General features: G+C 44.3%; 1 protein-coding gene and 1 long non-coding RNA gene across 5 annotated transcripts in view; one reads left to right on the top strand and one right to left on the bottom strand.

Annotated features, from left to right (window-relative positions):
- SORL1 (sortilin related receptor 1) overlaps positions 1 to 12447 on the bottom strand; it is a 101357-nt gene extending 88910 nt beyond the window's left edge. The window contains exon 1 of one of the 3 annotated variants that reach the window (XM_038380420.2): positions 11890 to 12447. In XM_038380420.2, the coding sequence (XP_038236348.1) occupies positions 11890 to 12162 (273 nt within the window). In that variant the 5' untranslated portion in view covers positions 12163 to 12447. The remainder of the gene's footprint in view (positions 1 to 11889) is intronic. The other 2 variants (XM_038380421.2, XM_043500806.1) reach the window with 2 other exon arrangements.
- LOC122457191 lies at positions 736 to 21489 on the top strand. 2 transcript variants are annotated; one of them, XR_006276596.1, is made up of 4 exons: positions 736 to 1072; positions 1552 to 1650; positions 6905 to 7031; positions 21387 to 21489. It is a non-coding gene; the product is annotated as an uncharacterized LOC122457191 (long non-coding RNA). The 2 variants fall into 2 exon arrangements; XR_006276595.1 differs by lacking the exon at positions 21387 to 21489 and adding an exon at positions 8262 to 9183.
- The last annotated feature ends 3205 nt before the right edge of the window (positions 21490 to 24694 follow it).

The following is a 24694-nucleotide window of genomic DNA, read 5'->3' on the forward strand; positions in this document are numbered from 1 at the left end:
AATTTCACGGAATTTGTGGCATTTCTCCCTTTTGCGGTCACAACTCTGGGGATAGGGTAGTTTGGTTTTCTGTTTGGGGGATAGATTTTTATGGATTTCCTTTTTTTTTTATTGGTAGTTGGAAGGGATTTAGGGAGGGTGTCAATGGTGTGTCATTCTTATGGCCAAAAGCCCTTTCTGAAGAGGACAGTTTTGCACTGTTCCCTAAAGACAGTCAGATTCTGGATGCACCTGATGTCCTCTGGGAGTGTGTTTCCTACCTGAAGCCCCTCCACTGAAAATGTTCTGGCCCCAACTTGATTCCCCTTGATCATATTTACAGTTGCATTTTCTGTTTCCTTTTCTTTATACTGGGGAAAATTTGGATGAACCCAAGACTGTGATACCATGTACCACAGCCTGTGGTGTGGGCGCAACATCTCACACTGCTGTACACACAGGAACAAACTTCCTTGGTTCTTTCAAATGTTGCTAGGTCATATACCTTGCCCAGGACACTTATGGAAGTTAGGTGCCTAAATCCCTTAGGCTCTAGGCCAAACTCCTGAGGAATGGAGTGGGATGGGGGACTGTGTTTGGGAGGAGAAGGAAGACAGCTGAGTTTTATTACTAACATCAGCCAGTCAGCCCTCAGGTGATCCTGTTACCTTTAACAAGCCTATTTAAGGTTGAGTCTTTATATAAAGGCTGAACTGCTACTCAACAAAGTTGTTGTTTTTTTGTATTTTAGAAGGATCATACAGCTGAGCAGGGTAGTAAGAGTCTTAGAGGGTTAGTTAGTATGTAGGCTCTTTGAGCTATTAGGTAGGGAATCCAGCAAAAGGGCTTTCCCTTTTTCATTCTCAAGCTTCCTGTGAGTTTTCTGTGTAGCGCTGACCCAGAATTAGGAATTCTCTCTGTCTCTCCTTTCATTCCTCCAAGTCCTCTGATCCTCCCTGAAGAGACTACAATCTGCTGCTGTACAGTCTTATGATCCTGGGGGGGGAACTACTAGGAACTGAATGGCTGTGGGGATTAGTAATGGGACCCTAAGCCTTGTTTCTTTGGTTTGCTGGTCTAAGTTATGTCCCAGGTTGGTAACGTCTGAATGCTTTATGAAAAGTGAACTGTAAAGGAAGGTTTATGTTATCCTAGAACCTAACAATCTAACTCTCCTGGTCCTGGGTGTCTTCCTTAAAAACCTTTTAAATCTTGGCAACTCTCCACATGCCAGAGTGCACAGTGCCCTGCTTAACTGGGGAAAATCTCCCCAGGAACTGATTTAGTCTAATGAGAGGGAATGGCAAAGTCTGCTGTTTAATTGAGACAGTATTTGCATCAGTCCCACTTAATGGAGATGTGTTTTGGTCTTTGCCAAGTGATTAAGTAGGTACGAAATCTGCATGAAATTCTAATTATTGTCCTGCTAATACAGAAGCTACTGAAAAGTTCAGAAGGGAAAAATCAAGTCAAAATGCAGTGAAGATTTTCCTGAATTTGTAGTTCAGCATTTTGCTACTGGGTCTCTTCCAGTGTTTTGGTGTGTGTTTTTTTTTTTTTTTTGTATTTAAGTATTTTCTCTTTACTGGAACCACTGCTTAGCTGAAGCAACAAGATGTCCACCCCAGCAGCTCCATCTACAAGCACTGTCCTATGCAGGTTTACAAGCAGGTAATTGCTAATCTAGACCAACAGAATAGCCTGGGGAAACAGCCACTAGGCATCTTTACTGCTCCCGCATTTTGCTTTCTTCTGAGAAAGGGGTAATATTCTCTGACACCCAGCATTCTAATGCAGGTTTCAGAGTAGCAAATGCATCCAATGAAGTGAGCTGTAGCTCACGAAAGCATATGCTCAAATAAATTTGTTAGTCTCTAAGGTGCCACAAGTACTCCCATTCTAATACAGATATCTACCCAGATGAGCAAAGCTAGTTTCTGATCTATTTAGCTTGACCTGTAGAATGGCTCAGGAGAGAAGAGGGGAGAAGGTTTGCAGCAGTGGGAGAGGGGATAAGGTTTGCAGGGATTCAACCACCCTCAACTTCATATTTTAGTACTTCCAACAACTACAAAAATACTGCTGTTTAAACACATTTTATACCCTTAAAAGTTACTACCAGGCTGTGTAGCTGTTGTGAGGCTGCTCTGCACACACAGTTGTACCTATTTAACTAAACTATCATTTTTATACTTATGTTAAATGAGTGCCATTTTCTGTGGATGCTAGGCAGGCTGAACCAGTGTGCCCAGTATGGGGGTTTGCACTCATCTAATTAAACAGGTGCTGTTCTGAAATAAACTGATGAACTTAATCTAATTTGAGGGCAAGTGTCCCCACCACAGCTGACACTGACTGGCCCCTTTGCTAAGGATCTCAGCAGCAGGACTCAATAGATTGTGCCCCCTCTCCTAATGCTATAGAGTTTCTCCAGGCCATAACTGAGACAGTAACTTAATTTAAAAAAATTACAAAGCATAATACTTAAAAACATACAAATGTAGTGGTGGCCAAATACCTGCCATTAAAACTATTCTTAATGGGCTCAGTCATCTGCATCAGTGAATTCATTTTGCTATGAATCAGCAGTCTGACTATGACTCCAACAACAGCATGGGCTCCCCGCTTCCCTCCCCCAACCAACTTTATTAATGAAAATTCTGAAAGAGAAATACTTGGAGGTTGCTGCTATGCACTTCAGACAATCGGCACTGCACAAATGTGCATCTAAGTACTTGATCATCTTCTCCCTTCCTTGTATGGATCTCTTCCAAAAGGTGTCTCAGATTAAAAAAAAAAAAAAATTCTGTTCAGTTTAAGTCATTTGGCAACACTGTTGTAGAGTCCTCTCCTTGTTTCCCATCTCTGTGGACCTTTTATAGGCCAACAGCAGGCGAGAAACACTCAAGCAGACTGTGGTTTTAGGCAGGGCAAGTGCAGTATCTGAAACTGACTAGACTTCCAGCTGTCCACTGACAAGATTTCTATGTCCCTTTAAAAATACTCACAACATCGTAACGGGAATATTCACTCTACTATGCTCCTCCTCAAATATTTAAGCAGTTACCCAAGATATCTCAAACTTGATTGGTGAAGAAAGAATCCCAAGAGAAAACCTTGTAGAAAACATGTTAATGCTTTAAAAAGCTTAGTTATGAGACCTTCGAACAGCCTTCTGAGAAAGTTGTGCAATTTCCTTGTGTGCTACTCTCTAGTGGGTCAGAAGGGAAACTGCTATGACTTGTATTGACAAAAGCAATGGGGCTTTAAGGCAAGGCCATCCTAACCGTCTTCTACTTGTCCTTTAATGCAAGTCCTGCATTAAGTCTGGTAGGTAAATACCACACCCCCTCTTCCTCCTGCTCACTCCTGAGAGTTCTGCAGCATCTTGGCACAGCGGATGCATTAAGATGGAGTGAGTCGTCTCCATGCTAGTGTCTGTGCATGTCACATTCCTCATCACCTCCATCATGGTACCTTCCGCTTTGCTTCCAAGCATCTCTTTCTATCCCTTCCAGTGTGCATCATTTCTTGTGGCACTTGGGTTGAAAACACTCATGTGCCTGGATATGAAACATGGATGATTCATTTCAAAGAACTATCAGGCTAGCCTAATCCTTTTTACAGTGAAGTCATGTTTTCTCCTTGCTCCTAACATCTCTGCTGTCAAGAAATCTTCTCTACCAACCCCTTTTTAAGGTGTATGGACCTCTGAAACATTGGGCTTTTACAAAGGTTAGGGTCCTCTGGGTCCTCAGCTTAGAGAGATGGGAGCAGCACCCTGTTGGAGTTCAGCTCCCAGAAATTGAAGCAATGTTCCGGAGGCCCTCAATTACTCAGCAAGAGTGGAGTCTCCAGGAGCAGAGAGGAAGTTGGTGCAACCCCAGGGAATATAAGGGGGCTTCAGTTATGGGAGCAGGGAAAGTTAAGGCTCTGCTGAGGTCAGTGTATTCTAGAGATGGCTCCACAGAAAGCATTAGATGTAACACCCACCACACTAGGGGGTTGTGACCTCTCTGTTAAAATTGTAGCTAAATGTTTTACTAAGGGCTCTGGCTGAAGGACACAGGGTCAAACTGTGCAGCTAGAGTAACGCCAATGATTGCACCAGCATTACTGCTGACTTACCCCAGTATAAATAAGAGCAGAATTTGCCCAAATGCCAGCCAAACGATAAACGCTGAAACCTGCTGTTGCATAACAAAAATACAATGAAACCTTGAATACTTCTCCCCACCTGCTTTAACTGGAACAGTAGAAACACTGTGACCGAACATGTTCCCAGGTAAACATCTCGCCTGCCAAGTTTCAGTATAAAGCAAGCATCAGAGACAGAGATAAGGCCACCTCTTTCCACCAAAATCCTACTGGTGAGAACTTTCTGCATTTACATTCTGTCATAGCGTTAGCTGCAATGGTATGGTCAAGTTTATAAGAGGCAGTGTTGTCCAGTGGATAAATCTGTGGACTAGGACTTAAGACTTGGGTTGCAGTCCTGTCTTTGCCCCTGGTCTCCTGAGTGCTATTTACCCTATTTATTATTTTCCCTTTTGCAAAATGCTTAATGGGCAGCAGGTTTAAACAAATAAAAGGAAGTGGTTCTTCACTCAGTGCACAGTCAACCTGTGGAACTCCTTGCTGAGGAGGTTGTGAAGGCTAGGACTATGACAGGGTTTAAAAGAGAACTAGATAAATTCATGGAGGTTAATAAGTCCATTAATGGCTATTAGACAGGATGGGGTAAGGAATGGTGTCCCTAGCCTCTGTTTGTCAAAGGGTGGAGATGGATGGCAGGAGAAAGATCACTAGATCATTACCTGTTAGGTTCACTCCCTCTGGGCCACTGTCGGCAGACAGGATACTGGGCTGGATGGAACTTTGGTCTGACCCAGTATGGCCGTACTTATGTAAATCAGGGATCACATCATGAAGTTAACAGGCAGCAAGTTTAAAACAAGCAAGAAGTGCTTCTTCACACAATGCACAATTAACCCGTGGAAATCGTTGCCATGGAATGTTGAGGGCCAAAAATGTAACTGGATTCAAAAAAGAACTAAACAAGTTCATGGAGGATAGGTCCATCAATGGCTATTAGCCAAGATGGTCAGGGATGTAACCCTATACTTGGGGTGACCCTAAACCGCCTGCAGCCAGGAGGGGAAGATAGGGATAGATATCTACAGAATTGCCCTGTTCTGTACACTCCCCATGAAGCTCTGGTACTGGCTACTGTCGGAGACAAGATACTGTGCTAGATAGCCCATGGGTCTGATCCAGAGTACCCATTCTTATGTGCCCTTACGTAAATCACTTCACTTTTGTGCCTTTATTGTACCATCTGTATGCAGGGTGTGTGGGGAATGATACTGGAAGCTTTTGTTAACTAACTGATTTATATCAGCTGGGTACTGCTATGATTTTTGGAAATGAATGAGAAAATGGAGCTTTTGGCTAATTTTCTGTACTGCTACAAGTAAGCTTGTCTGAACCATACAAAAGTTACTTTGACAATCCAGACAGACTGGCTACCTAATGCTCAAGGGTTGTTTAATTATTATTTGTATTAGACACCAACAAACACACAGCATAAAAGCTGGATGCTAGAAGGTTAAACTCTGTTCTTGGAAGGACAATTATTGATGGGCTGGCAAATTAGGTCAAAATTAAGTATGGTTCATTTCAAATGTAGTGAAATTGATTTCTGCATTCACATAAGATGGAATTTGCCCTGCCAAGCAGATTTCTATACTCTTCAAAAATAGAATGTTCTCTGTCCACATCACCAAATCTCCTCTCTCCCCCTCCTCCCTCTCACAATCAGATCAGTCCCCAGAAAAGGTTGTTCCCACAGCTACTGGGTTATTTGCCCCTTAAACAAATTAACAAAATGTGATCTGGCAATCCTCAAATGTGATCAAGTTGAAAACAAAACAAAACAAAATACAGTGAAGCAAATTGAGCATGGAGTATCAGCCGGGGACTCCTAAAATCTAACCTTAGCTCTGTTGCTGAAGGCCATGCTGCAATTCAGCTGGTTACTTTATCTCTGTTCTTCTCTCCCCCCCCCCCCGATGAAACCTATCAATCTGATATTTCTGACAGTGCTTTGCAATGGGCGTGTGTGCTACATAACCCAGCTAAAAATACTCTTTAAAAAGCCAGCTGGATATTATTTTATTTATTGGATGTGGGGTGCAGGGGGACTCAAATGATTTTTCTCACCAGCCTTGGCAAATTAACACCTTGAAGACCCAGACTGAGTTTCATTGTAGGGACCTACTACATTGTAATATAATGTAGGTTGCAGTAGGGCTCAGTGCAGTAGGTGTTATGCAAATACAAGGACGAGACAGTCTCTGCCCCCAAAGAACATGCATTAAGAGGAAAGGTTACTGAGGTGACGATAGGCCTACAGTTTATTAATGACATTTCTTTTGTTTAACGTAAATGCTAAAGGGCTTTGCAGACCCCTTTGGGGATGATGCTCCATGCATAGCCCTTGAGTGGGAATAGAGGCTGCTGTTATTGGCAGAGTGAAGAGGGCTGGAGCACTAACATGAGAGATGTAGAAAAGTAGTCTTTAAGGGGCAGAATTACACAGGGCCATGACAGCAACAGCAAGAGTCTTAATTTGATGTGGTGGAGAAAGTCAGTGGCTGGTTTCAAAAGGGGTTTAACGTGGGGTCAATGAGCAAGACTTTTAACTGCTCTAGTTTGTCTGAACTGGAGTGGGGAGGATGGCATGGGTGTCAGAAGCCAGCGCGGAGGAGGCTGCAAAAACTGAGGCAGGAGACGAGGCCTAGACGAGGTCTGTGTGTGGACAAAGAAGGGTCGAATTCTTACACACAGCTTCATCGCTTTAAACTAGGAACAAGGCTGTAGAAATTCCACTCCTTAACGTGCCCATTTCCTTTGTTTCCATCAGAGTTGGGAGACAGTCAGAGATCTCGCTTGTGCTGGTTCATCGGTTCCTCTTCCAAGCTGGCTACGGCACAAAGCGGATTCAGATATTGAATTCCACGGTGGTGGAGGAAAGCTAGTCCAGAGAAGAGGTAAGCCATGCAATGACGGTGGGGATCTCTGTTCTCCCCTTTGCATACACAATAATACACGCTAGGAATGGAATTCCCCTTATTCCTAAGGGGGACACATCTGGGGTGTCCCAGGAAGTTTTTCAGGTGGCTGAAATGTGCTCTGGACGCCAACAGAGATCTGTGACAGCAGGCTGTGAATGGCTCTCTCAGAATTCTCTGGGTGTACGGGTGATATTGTTGTAAGGAAGCACAGAGTTAAAAGCACTGGAACTGTTAGACAGGAAAGGAGCAGCTGCGGGCAGGTTAACAACAACTAATGTCTTGGGTCCAACCACCTGATGATGCCTTCAGCAGGGAAGGGGCTATCCAGAGGCAACCAAGTTGCTGATGCACCCCCAGCAGTGCAGGTGTAAAAAGAGCAGCCTTCAGAACTGTAGGCAGGTCTAGCCAGGCTGCATGGAGCTCTGGATGGAACCCCGGGTTGCGCTGTGTTGATTGGTCTCAATTGCGCCCATGAGCAAAAACCACTCTTATCTTGAAACCGAGTCTCCTGAGTCTAGTTCGCAGCTTGCAAGGCTGAAACACAGCAGCTGATGCCTTAGAATAAGCAAGAGCCAGATGGAGAAAAGGGGCGCAAAGGGAAGACAGAAGGCTCCCGATAATCTTACCTGGAGCACAGCGCTATGTTAAATACGTCGTACATCTCTGATGCAGGGCCTGACTTCCAGAGGCGCTGAGCACCTGCAGCTCCTACTGAGTTAAGCTCAAGTTATAGGTGCTCAGTGCTTCAGAAAACTGGCTCCCGGAAACCATCCAGGGAACTGCCGCTTAATGCAGTGGGAGAGAAAAGGAATGTTATAACTCCTTAAGCTTGCACATTAAGCCAAGTGACAGCTGAGAGGGAAAGTTTCCAATCCTTCCCACCCATCTTGTCGGCTCTCTGGAACAGGGAATGATCTTAAAGCACCTAGCGCTAGGTAAGCTATACCCTGGTCTCATAGAGCCTCCCAGCTTTAGATCTTTCCTTTCCTGTCTCTGGCTCCCTGATGATCCCCAGACACACAACTAGGAGCCAGGGACTCTACTTAACTGCAGCATTCCATTTGAGATAGGAAGTACTAACCCCCAGCTACAGATGGGGGGAAAATCAAAGGATTAGCGATTTGTCCAAGATTTTGCAGAGCCAGGATTAGGTTTGTAAAGATCCCTGAGGAGCTGAGAAGTGCTTAGTATTGCATTTTGGTTCAGGTTCTCTACCTCCTATTTGGAGAGGGGGGAGGGGGACACGCAGAGCTGGACTTCTTATTGGAGAAACAAAATGGGCATATGAGAGCTGACGTGACCACTAGCAAAGGCCCCAAATTGTGTGTTTGTCACATTGGGCTTTTAGTCAATGTATCCCCCCAAAATCATGCTGCCTATCTGCTTTTGTTCAAGTCAAAAGGAACCAATGGACAAGCAAACTCTTAGCAAGACCTTATTGTTGGATGGGACCTCCATGAGATTTTGCCAGATATGCAGCTGTCAGAAGGTACTGTGAATAGAGGCTGGGCAGTATGTTTCCTTTGTCTTGCTTACCGTAGCAGTCTTGGACTGATCAATCCAAGGTATTTCACTCAACTGGAGTCTAAAGCTGATGCTGACCCTTTTTAAAATTGCCTTTCTGTCTGAATCTTTTCCTACTATTGTTACGAGAAACACCTGTGACGAAAGGAGAGGTATTCCTTTAAGTTGGTGCATTTGACAGTACTTCAGGGGTAGCCAGTTCTAGAATGTCCCTTGCCTAATCACTAAGCTCGTCATTTCCTCCGTTTGGGTAAGTAACAGGGGACAGAACACTTCAAAAAAGAACAAATGCCATAGTTGAAACTAAAAGATTGTACCGGAAACTTCTTTCTGCAATGAAGTTTCAAGCTGACATTCTCCCTCTGATATCTGGAACCTGGGCCTTAGATTTCTCATAGCCTGTTCTGCAGCAGTGGAAGGACAAGAGGTTAAAACTCAAGCCTCAAAACAGTGTATCGTGCTGTTAGGAAGAGTGACTCAGTTCTCCAGGGAAAGCGCTCTTTGAAAATTAAAGGCAACAAGAAAAGGCCAAATACAGTGGAACTTTGATGTTTAACTCCTACTGCTTCCTATTTGTCCTGGTTGGTAATGGAATTTACTGTGGTCGGTTTTATTCAATCTCTGATGTTGCAGACTGCTGCCAAAACTTTCCACCTGAGCTGTTCAGGAGGGTTGAATGAAAGCCACTGGAGGCTGAGTGGGAACTGATAGAACAGTGGTACCAAAAGCGAGAGTGAGTGTCAGGTTCTCCGCAAATGACCTCATTATGCTCTCTCAAATTCAGTAAGTGTCAGGGAAGGCAACAAGCATTGTGTCAGATGTGTAGGAACTGCTCTCTCCAGGCGTTCGGAGAAATGACCTCAGAGCAGCCTTTCCCTAACCTGCTCTTTTCCTGCTTTTACATTAAAGCAGCTCTTACTGTGCCAAAGAGTCTATATCCTCTATTTCAAATGGGATGGATCAGTAGATCCCATTCCACATCTTCCTTCTTTGCCGGATTCTCCCTTCAGGATATCAGCAAAAAAATCTGTAAGATGTGATGAACTGAAATGGCATTAAGTGTCAGAATGTGTGGGGAAACTAGACTTCTTTATATGGCAAAACCCAGACTGAAGCATGAAGCAATACATTGCTCAATGATGGCGCGTTACACTTCCCCTGAGCAGCCTTGAGCTAACGCGGGGTTCAGAACCAAGTTCAAGTAAAGGCCATCGCTTGAATAACTTAATGTAGTGAGGCCTTCTGTAAATTGGACAAGCTGCTATGTTAACTTCAGGGCTGCCTCTAGCAGACACCAAGCAAGCTGCATTACAACACTCCTTTCCTGTCCCTGCTTAAAGTGACCCCCTGCAATTCTCAAAAAGAGTTTCTGCCATCTGTTGTCAAATGCAGAGAAAATTGTTCCGTATCAAAACTGGAGCAAGGAGACTACAGTGAAACACTTCTACTCTCTGATCTCCACACCACTTTCTCTGAACACTATTCAGAAACAAGCTCCTTTTCTCTCTCCTCTCTCTTCCCCCGCCGCCCCCAGGGTTGATGGAAGGTAGATCCTGAATCCATTGCATGGTGGCTTCAGAAAGACGCATATAAAATACAGCTTTGGGATGCGATTTCTTTTATGGCAGAAGGGTGGGATGATAAGTTAAGTACTAAGTGCAAATCACTCAGCTACATACGTTTTAGCTGTGCTTTGTATTATGTTCAGTCTAAATAAAATGCCTCTACCCCATTAAGATGTGCATTTATAGTTACATAAGCAAAGTGAGTGATTTTTTCCATGAAATCTCCTCTTTACCCTTAGTCATTCCCAGAGAAGGGACCTACCTTGTTCTAGGAAGATCATTCTACAGGGGATGCTACCCTCTTTTAGAGGGGCATGGTCTCGTGTATTTATCTGTTGCTAACGTTTAGATGGCTAAAATCAAAAGGTTGTCTTTCAAGTTCTACTGCTACATGTGACTAAAGCAATCTCTAATCTAATGCACTTCATGCCAGCAAAGGAGTTGGCGTGTTGTGGGCTACAAGCTGCAGGGGGAGGAATTTCTGTCTCCAAAATCTGTCACCAGTTTCTCAAAACTGTCATTTCAGGACACCTACTAGGCTGAGTAACTTTCAGCACCCAAACTTTCAACCTGTAACTACCTGCCCATGTCCCATCTACAGGAAAGACCAGCCACGCCTTTCTGCTCGAGGCAAAAGGTGAACGTTTAATATACAAAATGGGACTGGACACCACTTTAGCGGGAATGAAAGTCATTTGCACAGCACCAAGTGTCAGAACAGAGCCTGTGCAGTTGATTTCAAACTACTTACAATTTTCAGTCTGAAATTTGATTTTTTTAATTGATTTGTTTACATGTGGGCCATACAATGTCACCTTGGCATGTCAATACCACAACCCTACCACAGATCTCCCTGAATTTATGTACCAAGCCTATTGTTTTATTAGCACTATCGTGGGGAGGGGGGGAAGGTCCTCAAGAGGAAGTTTGATTACTTGATAAGATGACAGGCTAACTGAGAAAACCACTTGCACTTTACAAGATAACCTAACCTTTGTATGGAAGAGGACAATTTACCCTTCCTGTCGCAGCATCCAGAGCCACCCCAAGTAAAACGGTTCAGAGTTGCAATTTAAATTATTTGATAAGGGGGTGCATGCAGGGCAATTTTAATATTAGTCAGTTCTAAGCAGAACAGTATTTACTCCCTTGCACTGGAATGATGCAATGCTCCCTTCTGCTCGGTTTGATTTTAACTACCAAATATTAAAATAAACACTTCTGAGTTCTCCAACCAGGGAGCAACGACTCACGCCACTTGGCTCTAACGGGACCTGTGCGGGACCTGGGCCACCTTTCCTGAAAAAATGGGGGAGAGCTCCAGGAATGTGCACGGAGGGTCTGGTGCTTTGGGGGCGTTGGACAGGTGAGAGACCATAGATGCAAGGTGCTCCGGTCATATTTACGGTGCGTGCCAAGGCCTGAGCGGGAGGAGTGGGGGAGAATGACCGCATGCATTGCTTTCAACAACCCCCTATATAAGGGGAGCACTGCACAGAGCCACAGCGCTCCTAGCAGCCCCTTTGCAATTGGAGGGGAAACGTGATACAAGGAACGAGTGCCACGGGAAGCTGGGGTTGCAAGGCGTGCACACAACAACCTGCCCCTAATTGCACGCGATGCTCCCCCTTTCACAATGGGGGGGTTCCGTGGCAGGAAACGCCTGCACCCTGGGGTCCTGCAAGGGGACCACTGCAAGGCAAACGGGCAGCTGGGGAGTCGCAGGCTGTTGCCAAGTTACTCACCTGCCCATACACCTTAATGAGCTCTGGCTGCTGCTCCGCAGCGCTCCTCTTCCCCCGCGGCTGAAGCCTCTCGCCTGCCCTGCCCGTCCCTCTGTCACCCAGGCTCAGCGCTTCTCCTTGCAGCAGCGCGAAGCCCAGATCCTGAGGCCGGGGTGCAGCCCCCCCGTGCAGCAGCAGCGTCCTGGCGGCAGCCGGATAGGGGCTCCATGCAAGCAGCAGCAGGGCTGCCAGGCAGGGGAGCCTCAGCTCCCCACAGCTGCTCCCTGTCGCCATGTTCCTCCTCCTCCGCCTGCTCCCGGGTGCTGGTGGGGCTGCTGCAAAGTGGGGCGCCGCCGCCAGGAGAGAATGTGCAATAGGAAGGGGGGAGGGAAGAGGGACGCAACGGCGGCGGCTGCCCGAGCCCTGCTGCAGCCGAGCTGGCGCGAGCCGCTCCCGGGCTCTGCACGCGCTGCCCCGGGTGCTGCGCGGTGCCCCTTGCACTGCGCGTGTGGCGGGGTGGGGGGGAGGAAGCGCCGCCGAGCTTGCTCGCACCAGCAGTGGGGATGCAACTTGCAAGTCACGTGTAGTAGCCACACTGCAAGCTTCTTTGCTTCCTCTCTTGACTCAGGGGAAACAGGGCAGCCCCAGAAGCAAATAACCAATTCCCCCCTTCCGCGCCCCCCCCGTCGCCCCAGAAATCCTAGGAACGAGCCTCTTGAAGATTTTTTTAAATCTGTTTTTAAGGCCTGAGCTGGAACGGGCGGTGTGTTCGCTTAACAGGGCGGTGAGGCCACAATGTCTGCATTTGCGGGAGTAGTAAAGCATCCCACGTGCACCCCAAACTCGGGTGCATTTGAAAAAGGGTCTGGATGCAGATGGAACATAACATCTGGGCCTTTCTATCTGGGGGTTTTATACTGCCACCTATCACTGCAGCATCTGCATGCACTTTCAAAAGTAATCTCTGTGTTTGCACTAGTGCAAGCTTTTTGCACTTGTGAGGTGGTAATTATCTAAATACAGTTTATTTTATAGAGCCCCCAAAAGCATGCAAGATGCTACACCGAGCTAGAATAAGTCGGCTTTCTCCCCCTACCACTTACAGTCTTACACCATCCTGGTTTAACTGAAGAATGGTTTAAGAAGACAACAGGTTTCAGAGTAGCAGCTGTGTTAGTCTGTATCCGCAAAAAGAACAGGAGGACTTGTGGCACCTTAGAGACTAACAAATTTATTTGAGCATAAGCTTTTGTGAGCTACAGCTCACTTCGTCAGCACTCTAAGGTGCCACAAGTACTCCTTTTCTTAAGAAGACATGTGAGTGTGGACACTAGATGGGTGGCTTTGTGGTTATGTATTAGCTCAAAATGATCAGAGACGGGGGTGGCCAACCTGTGGCTCCGGAGCCACATGTGGCTCTTCAGAAGTTAATATGAGGCTCCTTGCATAGGCACCGACTCCAGGACTGGAGCTATAGGCGCCAACTTTCCAATGTGCCGGGAGTGCTCACTGCTCAACCCCTGGCTCTGCCACAGGTCCTGCCCCCATTCCACCCCTTCCTGCTGTGCCCTCACTCCTCTCCCTCTCCCCCAGGGCCTCCTGCATGCCACGAAACAGCTGATCGGGAGAGAGAGGGAGGCGCTGATCTGCAGAGCTGACAGTGGGCCGGAGGCGCTGGGAGTGGGGGCGGGAGCTGATGGGGGGCTGCTGAGGTATTACTATGGCTCTCTGGCAATGTACATTGGTAAATTCTGGCTCCTTCTCCAGCTCAGGTTGGCCACCCCTGTCATAGACAATCACTGGTGTTGGTTGTCTTCGTTGGGGGGAGGGCTAACTTGAGACATCTTGTACCTGATTTTCATAAGCCCTGAGCATTGACAACTCCACCTGAACTCAGTTGGAGTGATGGATGCATGGCATCTCTGCTGATCATGCCCAAGATATCTACAGCTGAATATGCAAAAATGATATCGCTAATCAGAGGCCACTCAAAAAGTTGCTGTGGAGCGTTCTTTGCGTTAACTTTTCCCTGTCTATAAAACGGGGGTAACATGCCCATCAAGCAGAGATTTTGTGAGGCTTTATTACAAAATGTTTGAAAAGCATTTTGAGAACTAAATGCCATATAAATTGCAAGTGTTATTTGCACCAGCAAAAGATTGATTATCCACGTAAAACTGCAAGTGCAATATTTTTAGACACGCATAGGTTTCAAATTGCCTGCATCTAAAATTTTACTGCACACGACCGTCATTTTGGAGGGGAGGATGGCAAGTAGTATTATTTCAGAGTCTACATTATGTGAGCAAAGGTAGAGGCCATGTGACAGCAAGTGAAGCTGGTGCAGTACATCTCTTAACCAACAAAGGCAGGTAGCAACACATCACCTCCCTACCCACATGATGGGGATGTTCCAATCTACCGCAAGGAATGCCAAGCCATTCACACTGCTCCAAGACACATACAGCATAAAGATGGTATCATAAATGTAAGTCATGAAGTTGAGGCTAGAAGGTTTATAGTGGTGGAACCTCAGCTGGGGAGCACTTTACAAGAAGGAGATTAGAAGGATCTTGACCTTGGTACATCTGGGGCTAAAGACAAAAGCCACCTCTTTGGAAATACCTTTCCTTTGCAATATATTCCTAGGACCAATCCACAAATGGAAAAACTGGAACAGAAGAAATGTGAGGAAAGAGAAAGCAAGAATCCCTTAAATCCCTTAAAGAACAAATGCAGACTGTTAGAAAATTGCTGCTTAGGTTACACTGTGTCCTACCTTTAATTTCAAAGGCTACTCTGGCCCAATAATACTGAGCACCAAATCTCCCCACTTTTGAAAACGTGGACATTAAGTCTTTAATGGAAGAATGAATTTTTTTTAAACACCCCAGGATGGTCCATGGCAGCAGCAGGCCTTTTTAAAAATAATAATAATTAAAAAAAAAGGTTTAGTATGAAGATTTGAAGGCTAATTTTTTCAATTAATTCACAGTTCAAACCTCTCTGGCTGTATTTGGGGTCAGTTTCTTATTTAGATTTGAATCAATTGACCTCAGATCACAAATGTGTTGTGAAGGGTACATGTCCCCTTTCCACTCCGCACTCCTGTCACCCCAGACTTGGTCTGTGGATGCCTACAAGTGACTTGTGCAAAATCTTGGAAGATTTTGAATGATAAAATCCTTAATGAGGGCACAATCCTCTCATCCCAATCACATTTGTTCTCCATGTATGTTAATTTATTCAGCAAAGCAAGGAGATGCAAATGGAATGGTTTAATTTAGTTCATACCAAAGTAGCTTCTTACATGTGGTAGTTAATGGAAAGCGTCTGATGATATAAAACGAATAGACTATTAAATTATGAGAATATTTCCGGTCAAAATTGACTCCTGTTTAGGGCCAGAGCATCTGCAAACATTGGCCCTGATCTTCTAAACACTTATAATTTTACTCACACAGCCAAAGCTAAGAATATGCATAAGCATTTGAAAGCTTGGGGTCATTCTCTGTGCAACCATTTATATTGTATGTTGATAATAGCCTGGAAATGATGTGTTTATTATGCAGATGACATTTTTTCAATACAACCTGTATTTATGCTACTCAGGAAGTCTTCCTTGAGCAAGTTCATCATACTGGCATTTTTTTTTAGTGTAAGTTGTTTTACCAAAGCTCAGTTACTCTAGCCACAAATGTAATTCCATATTCCTTCTGGAATTCAAGTAGAAATTGCTAATGAGAGAACCCGCTCATGGGACAATTTTCTCTTTACACTAAGCCAAACCCCAAACGCATAATAAATTATTAAAATAACAAGATGTTTGAACTATACCATAACTAAAGAGGTCCTAGATAATGCACTTTCTCAAAGATGGAAGGCAATGCAGTGAGTTAGAGGCTCTTTAGGGAATAGAATATCAGCCATATACATGAAACTTGATGGGCTAAATTAAAGTTGCAGTGATAACTCTACATTTTCTGGCAGTTTTTAAGTCAGCCGTACTGTGTTGTTCTTAGCACAGTTTACTTTGTATGTGAATTTTCTTTACTATTTTTTGTGGGAGCCTGTGGGGCCAGGAAATATCCATGGAAGTGTGTGAGTTAGCATAATTTTTAGAATGCACCTTGTTTCATTTGAAGACTCTATAGCAAGGTAAAAGAGCCATTGCTGTTTGTCATGCAAATAGGGCACTCAAGTCTACAAGCCTCATTCAGTACTTATGTCTGGTCTGCGCTTAAAAATTAGGTAGATCTGGCAATGTTGCTCCGGGCTGTGAAACTTTTCATACCCTGAGCATCATACTTAGGTCGACCTAACCCCCAGTGTAGACATGGCTAAGTCAACGGGAAATTCTTCTGTTGACCTAGCTACCACCTCTTGGGGAGAAAGATTAGCTACATCAGTGGAAAACCCCCTTCCGTCAGTGTAGGAAGCATCTATGTTATGGTGGTGCTGCTGTAGCATAGACGTGTCTTAGCCCAGTGGTTCTCAACCAGGAGTACGGAGAGGTCTTCCAGGGGGTACATCAACTTATCTAGATATTTGCCTAGTTTTACAACAGGCTACATAAAAAGCCCTAGTGAAGTCAGTACAAACTAAAATGTCATAGAATGACTTGTTTATACTGGTTTATATACTATACACTGAAATGTAAGTACAATGTGTATATTCCAGTTGACTTATTTTATAATTATGTGGTAAAAACGAGAAAGCAAGCCATTTTTCATTAACACTATGCTGTGACACTTTTGTATTTTATGTGTGATTTTTGTAAGTAAGTAGTTTGTAAGTGAGGTGAAACTTGGGGTATGCAAGACAAATCAGACTCCTGAAAGGGGTACAGTAGTCTGGAAAGGTTGAGCGCCACTGCCTTAACCTTTCTACTGAGTCTGCTAGGGAGGGTGCTGAGTATTGCTAAAGGAGACGTGAATACTTCTTCTCTAGGCACTAGCCTGTTATCACCAGATAATACCATATGAATCACTAAACGGCTGTCTATTGATGAAAGCTTTACAGCCAAAGCAGAAGATCCACCACGGGTTGGATCTGTCAGTGTGTGTGCTGCCCACTCACGTGGATAAAATTGCTACATGAGTTAAGACCCCTCCGTCCTTTTTTTACCCATTAACGATATATAATTTTGAAGGCTAGAACATTTGTATCAAAATAGAATTAGGCCAAGGCTGCCCAGCAGAAATCAACGTGCTTTCTGCTTTTGTGACTTGCTAGCCTACTGCACTGGCACACGTATAGTCTTCCATCATGGTTATTACCTGAGTGCCACAGCTGAGCAGTGCAGGGGGAAGGACGCTGCTGCTCTGGAAGAAATGGCACCGCAGAGGACCCTGCTGTGCTGCTTGAAAGCAGAGTCATGTGATAGGAAAGTGTTGAAGGGAATAAGGAGTTAGGGCCCCATTCTCAAAGTTATTTAGGTACCATTGATTTCAAGGGAGTTAGGAGCCTAAAGACGTCTGAGGATCTGGGCCTGGATCTGTATACTGCCCTCTGTTTGTTTTGTTGTGCTTTTATTAATGCAAAACTCCCCCCTTGAATTCCACAGGGAGTTCTGGATACAGCCTCTTAGCACGCTATGGCAGTTAACAGGTGTAAGGAATAAAGGAACGTATCCAGTTCCCAAGGAAATCAATCAACGTCTTTCAATTGGCTTCAGTGGGAATTGGATCAGGACCTAAATGCAAATAAGACACATGATTGATGATAATGTAGGAGCAATTCCACCCTGGCAAAGAGATGTGTTTGGTGACCTAAGATATTTTTTCCATCTCTAGCTTGTTTGAAAAAAAATCACTGGAGTGAGGTGCTCAAACTCTCCTCCTATGTTAAGAGGGAGAGAATGTGATTAACTTCATTGTACTTGCTATATTAATTGACTTTCCCCTTGCATACTGTGAGGTTCTATTACTGAATATTAACACTATCTTAGAATTGCCCACTATGATTTCTTTCCTCATCTGACCATAACATCAGGTAGGAACAGTCGCTGCTTCTTAGCAACCCCCGAGAGAGAGCCCTCTTGTAAGATCATGAAGAACAGCTAGATAGGAGTCCACGGCCCTGCAAGGATAGGGTATAACTTCTGGCTACAGAAGGGCTCAGATATTAAACTGATACAGTTGATCTTAGCCAAGAGGCAAAGAGGAAATGAAAAAGGCTGTTGCTCTTCACAATTAATCATCCGACCGCTACTTTTGTGCTGGCACAGTAGGCTCATGCATCAGAAACCCAGCCTTTTCCTTCCGGCCTGGCTCACTTTTAAGCTCTGTATTTCATCTGAATTGTGCTACTATCATCCTAGCACCCTCACTGCCCCTAACACCCAGCCATCCATGAGGCAGTGCGCTGCTGCTGTTCTGTCAGGCATTTATGCCACCACAAAATATTGGGTGTAGTAACATGATTCACACAGCCAAAGAATTCATCCGCCTGCCCTTGGTGATGTACATCAGTTACACAGGGGCAATACAGAAGCATGTTAGATTATGGTTCTTCCACATGTCTTGGCTCAGCAGCATTGTCTTGCACAATCTTGGAGCATGAGGAGACCCCAGCAACTTGATAGAGCTCCCTCTGGGATATCCCAGGCAACACACTGTCCATCAGGGATGCTTCTAAAGTGTGTATTGCTTGGTTTCATTTCTACTGTGGGAGTATTTGGGGGAGCTGGAATCTTCATTGCAGAATGCAAAGAAGGGTACTCCACACAGTAGACTTTCACCTGCATGCTTAAAGACTCAGGACTTAAATTGTGAGCTCTCCGTGGCAAGGAGGGACTATCTCTTTGTTTTGTGTTTGTACAGCACGTAGCACAGTGGAGTCCAGGTCCATGCCTGGGGCTCCTAAGTACTAGTGCAATACAAGTAATCAATTTTATAATAATAAAACTAAATCATATTCAAATCAACACACTCAAACCACTCCTTATCATCTTATTAAAAACATTTTAATGTAGTGTAACCAAGATGGAGACGGTGCATCACATTTCTTTTACTATTTTCCCCCACCCACCCACAGACCAAGGGTTTTAATTTTCACTAACAGAGTTAAGCCCCGTTTCAGTAACTGGTAATAAAGGGAGAGATTTTCAAAGGCCCAAATGAGCGTTAGGGCCACCAATAGCCATTAACTTTCAATGTCGTTTGGGCACCTAGCTATTGCAAATTACTACAATATGACATTTGTTACACGTACAGTGCCAAACTGCAGCACATACCTACTTAGCACAATGTGCAACTAATGTAAAAAAATGTATTTACTGTATGGGTTTTTCTTTTAAAACTCTCGTCTGTATGGAGTTCATTCTTAGCCTTGGCCAGGAACTTTAATGGTCACCTGTCAAATGTTCCTTTTAGTAGCTAATTTGCAACATCACTGTCATCGTCTATCTAAGACACTTCTTTGGCCTCTGTTATCACAGTGTCTGAGCACCTCATGATATTTAATATGGTTATCCTCACAACACCTTCTCTGTGAGGCAGGGCAATCCCCATTTCATATATGAGGAAGTGAGGCACAAAGAGATTATGTAACTTCCCCAAGATCACATAGGATGTCAGTGATGGAGCAGGGAATTAAGCACTCTGAAGTGACAGGCTACTGATCTAACCACTGACCCATTTTTCCTTTCCCATCTTCCTTCTTCTCACCACCTTTGGCAGCTCCTTCTTACCATCCTGAAGTCTGACTAGGATTTTGCTCTTGCTTTCTGCTGATCTTCCCTTTTCCTGTGGCGGGCTCAACCATTCTCAGGTATGTAGACATCTGCAGCTCTCTGTGTTCCTACTTAGAGAAGACAATACCAGTGACCCTGGATGACTGAAAAGATGTGACTATGGCTTTTGGTTCCCACTTGGCACTTTTTGGTCTCTTATTGGTAAACCACAGATGTCTTGTAGGAATGGTAGCTGCGCCAGTAGGAGAAGTTCTCAAGTCGTTTCCATTCACGGTTTTCCAGCTAGGAGATTGAAACCAGAATAGTAGATTTCCCTTCTTGCTTCTCATGCACCAGCTGGTGTCTGGGGACTTCCAACTGCTGGGAAATATATAAAAAGATTCAGACTGGCAACCGATGTCTGAAAGTTCATAAATCCCATGAACGACCCCTGGGCCATTCAGTCCCCCATGTTTTGGTTGATATTAACTGTAGAAGTGTTGTCCAGATCTTTCCCTGGAGTACTTTTCTCATAGAAACCGAGTTAATGTATTTTACTTACTGAGTTAATTCAACTATAAGCCTTACTAATAAAGCGTGTAGCTATCTTGATTCAGTGTAAATGTCCCTCTAGAGGATTAGAGCTCAGGATGGATAAGGGCAGAGTCGACTGTCATGCTCATAAGATTTTTATTGTGCAAGAATCCATAAAACTGATCCTTATCAAGAACAAATGTGCAGTGCAGATAAGAGAAATTGGGGGAAAACATGTCATTATTTGGAAACCACTGCTAGAATCTGATTACTTAGGCCATGTCCCATGAATTAACAAAAGGCCCTTTTTTTACAAACAAATATGGAGAAGTTTTTATAACAACCCTCCCAACTTGGGCTGTAGTCAAGGTTTGAACCCAGGGCTTTCCAAACTAAAATCATGAGACTATATGAGCTAAAATAGTAATTCCCTTAGCTAGAGGTGACTCAGCTTCTCACCTGGATCAGCCATTATATGGGGACCAAGACCCATACTCTCCATGTGTGGGTTGGATCAATTAAGATGGGCAGTAACTGGCTTATTATGTATTTCAGCCCAAATGGTTAAAGTTTGGCAAAGGTATAAGCAACTGAATACAGGATCTTATAATGGAAAGTGTCAGGCAACCTATAGGCAGCACTAACAGCTCTGCCTGTTACGATTTGGCTTATATAGGCTTTGGCTTAATTATACAGCATTTGGCTTTGTTAGATAGAGCTTTTCTTCCACCATATTATAGTATTTCATAAATGCTCTGGCCAAGATTTTCAAACCAGCTGCCTACGGTAGGCTCCTAAATCAATATTTAGGTTCTACATTTCTAAAATAGCTTGATGTTCACCTAATTGGAAAGAGGAAGGGTAATTTAGTCAAGTTTTGTCTAGATACGTGTCTCCCCTTCCCTCTCATGAAGGATGGGGAAGTTCTAAGCTAGCTGAATTCCACCCTCCCTTGTTTTAGGAGTTTCTGATCTCGTTAAGCATTATGGGCCTGATCTATCGTCCACTGGAGTCAGTGGGAAAACTCCCACTGAGTTCAATGGTTGTTAGAATTGGCCTTTACTGTCCATGCTCCATATAGTGATTCTTATACAGTGGACAAAGTTATCTGCCATCCACTGTACATAGAGGAGAGATGAGAATGCCTGTTTCATTCTTAAAGGACTTAACTGTTTTGAGGTTATTTTGTGTAGCGGTGGGGGAAAGGTGCCAAGGACCTTTTGAGTGTATTTAGTGTACTGGTAAAATGGTAATGGGTGCATAATCTTTTCTTTGCTGAGGGAACTAGCCTATCCTTCCTTTCAAGCAGGTTTTAAAATCCATCCCATATTATGAAGGGGAGGGGGACAACACAGCAGAGTTTGTTAAGGAACATCTGGATTTCATTGGCAATGAACAATGTGCACTTAGAGCTTTGAGGTAAGGCGCTCCCCCCAACCCCTTCCTTTTCCACTCTCTTAAAGGCACTTGTGTGCACTTTGAGGAATGTTTAACTGCATTCTAGCCACGGAGTGGTAAGATAAAATGCATCAGCCATCATTAGAGTATAGTCTACAATTGAGTCTACAGAGGCTTAAGGATAAAGAGCCGATAAAGCAATTGAAACAACAATCTCTTATGTGGCTGGCATGTGAGAAACAGAGTAAAAAGGTACACTCTAGATGGGGCAGTGAGGTGGAACATGATTCCTTTCCCTGAGCAGTCAGAGGCCAAAATCCCAGGAGTGCGAGGAGGGAGATAAAATTTTTATGGTCCAACTACATTGCAATAAAAGGCCTGGGAAGTGTGGCTACAGCCAGCCTAGGTGAGCTGACTAGGGCTCAAAATTGCAGTATAGATGTTCCGGCTCGGGCTGGAGCCCAGGCTATGAAACACCATGTGGGGGATGGGTCTCAGAGCCCTGGCTCCAGTCTGAGCCCTAACATCTACACTGCTATTGTTAGCCCCACAACCCCGAGTCAGTCAACCTGGGCTCTGAGATCTGGTAACACAGATTTTTTTTTATTGCGGTGTAGACGTACTCGTAATGATCACACATACACACACAAACCCCCACTCTCCCAAAAAAAAAAAGTGATGGGCCAGCATTGTGCAAATGATTTTCCAATAATGAGGGTAATCCTGGCACTTAATCTGTATTGAAAGACATGCCGGGGCTCAAGGAATTAGGTGCTGGGGCTCAAGCAATTTTTTTACTTTCATAACAGACATGGCAAGCCCAGAGGTGCCGGGGATACGAATTACCAAGCCCAGAGGTGCCGATGCTCAGCCCTGGCACAAATTAATCCACCACAGGGACATCTTAGCAAGGGAAGTGGTGAATTCTTCATCACTTAAGGTCTTTAAATTGAGATGAGATCTCTCTCTAAGAGAGATGCTCTAGCTCAGCCCCAAGTTATTGGGGGAGATGGTGCTTAACAATAGTTCTTCCCCCCTCCCAGGGAATCACTGTGTAGGATCCTCTCTCCTGTGTTGTGCGGGAAACCAGACTAGATTCTCATAGTGCTCCCGCCTGGCCTTAAAAATCTGAGTCCCATCGGCAGAGAGACCTGCTGTAGTAAATAAGCTGGTTTGGTGACACAGACAAGCATTGTTTGGAGGCCCCTGAATATTTCATTCATGCCCTAGCAGAGTACTATAACGTAGGATGTTAGGATACTATTGCTTATAGAAAAGGTGTACTTGTGGCACCTTAGAGACTAACAAATGTATTTGAGCATAAGCTTTCATGAGCTAGGATTTTTTAACATTCTATTCGAACACAGTTCTAGGAAAGGGCATTAAAGAGCAGATGACATCTTCCAAAAAACATTTTAATTGAGAAACAGTTCTTCTTTTGGACCACATTCTTCCACGCTTCCTCCTGTCAAATAGCACTTTATTCTGTGAGGGGTTTCATTGAAATCGGACTTTTACACAGTAAGACACGGCACTGAGGTTGGCAAGATATGGCCCTTTATACATGAAGATTGGGAAATTTCTATCTTTGTTTTCTCTTTCTGCATGGTAAGCGCATTTTTCCCCCTCAGGAAGCTTTTTTTTAAGTACTCCCTTGCATCAGTTGTCTGCTCCCTACCTATCAGTTGTCTTCGGTCCATGCTATCCCATTGTAGATGAGACAGGAAGAAGGGATTATGATCTTGCGGAGGATTATACCTCTGCATGAGAATTTCAATGTGAGTGATTTTGCCTGCATGTTTTTCTTAGATTGCTTGTATCGACGTGTCCTATTATCAATTTCTAATCCTGGGGGAATTGAGAAACAACTTCCGCCATGTTTATATGCCTTTGCTTTTCTTGGTGCTGCCTCAGAAAATGAGATCTTTGCCAACACTGGAATTTTCCCTGGAGCCTGACAGAGTTGCCTGCCCAGCTCTCATTAACATTAACAGGAGCTGGGCCTAGTCTACGCAGACTTGCATCAGTTCAGTTGAACTGTTGCAATCAATAAAACAGATGTAGTTAAACCAGTACAACAAGCCGCTGTGTGGATACTTATTTCAGATTAAGACCAGTTGATTTTGGTTTAGCTTAAACCAGTAGCTAGTTGATTAAGGGCTTGTCGACAGTACACCAGCCTGCCATGCACTAAGTCTCTGTATAGACAAGCCTTTAGGCAATATCTACCCTACACAGCCTATGCTAGCAAAGCCCCCCAATGTAGATGCTTCACATGCTAACAGAAGGAGGAACACTCCCAGCATAATAACAGTGTCTCCCCAAGAGACATTCCCTAGATAAAGTTCTACTCATGGCTAGAGCCCTGCTCCATCATGGTGTATTTCTGAGCGCTGTTGCATATATACAGGTTTCAGAGTAGCAGCCGTGTTAGTCTGTATTTGCAAAAAGAAAAGGAGTACTTGTAGCACCTTAGAGACTCACAAATTTATTTGAGCATAAGCTTTCATGAGCTACAGCTCACTTCATCGGATGCATTCAGTGGAAAATACAGTGGGGAGATTTATGTACATAGAGAACATGAAACAATGGGTGTTACCATACACACTGTAACAAGAGAAAAGGAGTACTTGTGGCACCTTAGAGACTAACAAATTTATTAGAGCATAAGCTTTCGTGAGCTACAGCTCACTTAAGGTGGGCCATTTCCAGCAGTTGACAAGAACGATTGAAGAACAGTAGGGGGTGGGGGGCGGAATAAACAAGGAGAAATAGTTTTATTTTGTGTAATGACCCATCCACTCCCAGTCTCTATTCAAGCCTAAATTAATTGTATCCATAGAATCATAGAATCATAGAATATCAGGGTTGGAAGGGACCCCAGAAGGTCATCTAGTCCAACCCCCTGCTCAAAGCAGGACCAAGTCCCAGTTAAATCATCCTAGCCAGGGCTTTGTCCAGTTTGATCCAGTTTGCAAATTAATTCCAATTCAGCAGTCTTTCGTTGGAGTCTGTTTTTGAAGTTTTTTTGTTGAAGAATTGCAACTTTTAGGTCTGTAATCGAGTGACCAAAGAGACTGAAGTGTTCTCCCACTGGTTTTTGAAAGTTATAATTCCGCCCCCCACCCCCCACTGTTCCTCAGACATTCTTGTCAAGTGCTGGAAATGGCCCACCTTGATTATCGCTCCAAAAGATTCCCTCCCCCCCCCACTGGTAAT

The sequence above is a fragment of the Dermochelys coriacea genome, chromosome 22, assembly GCF_009764565.3.
Source record: "Dermochelys coriacea isolate rDerCor1 chromosome 22, rDerCor1.pri.v4, whole genome shotgun sequence".
In the NCBI taxonomy this organism is placed as follows: domain Eukaryota; kingdom Metazoa; phylum Chordata; order Testudines; family Dermochelyidae; genus Dermochelys; species Dermochelys coriacea.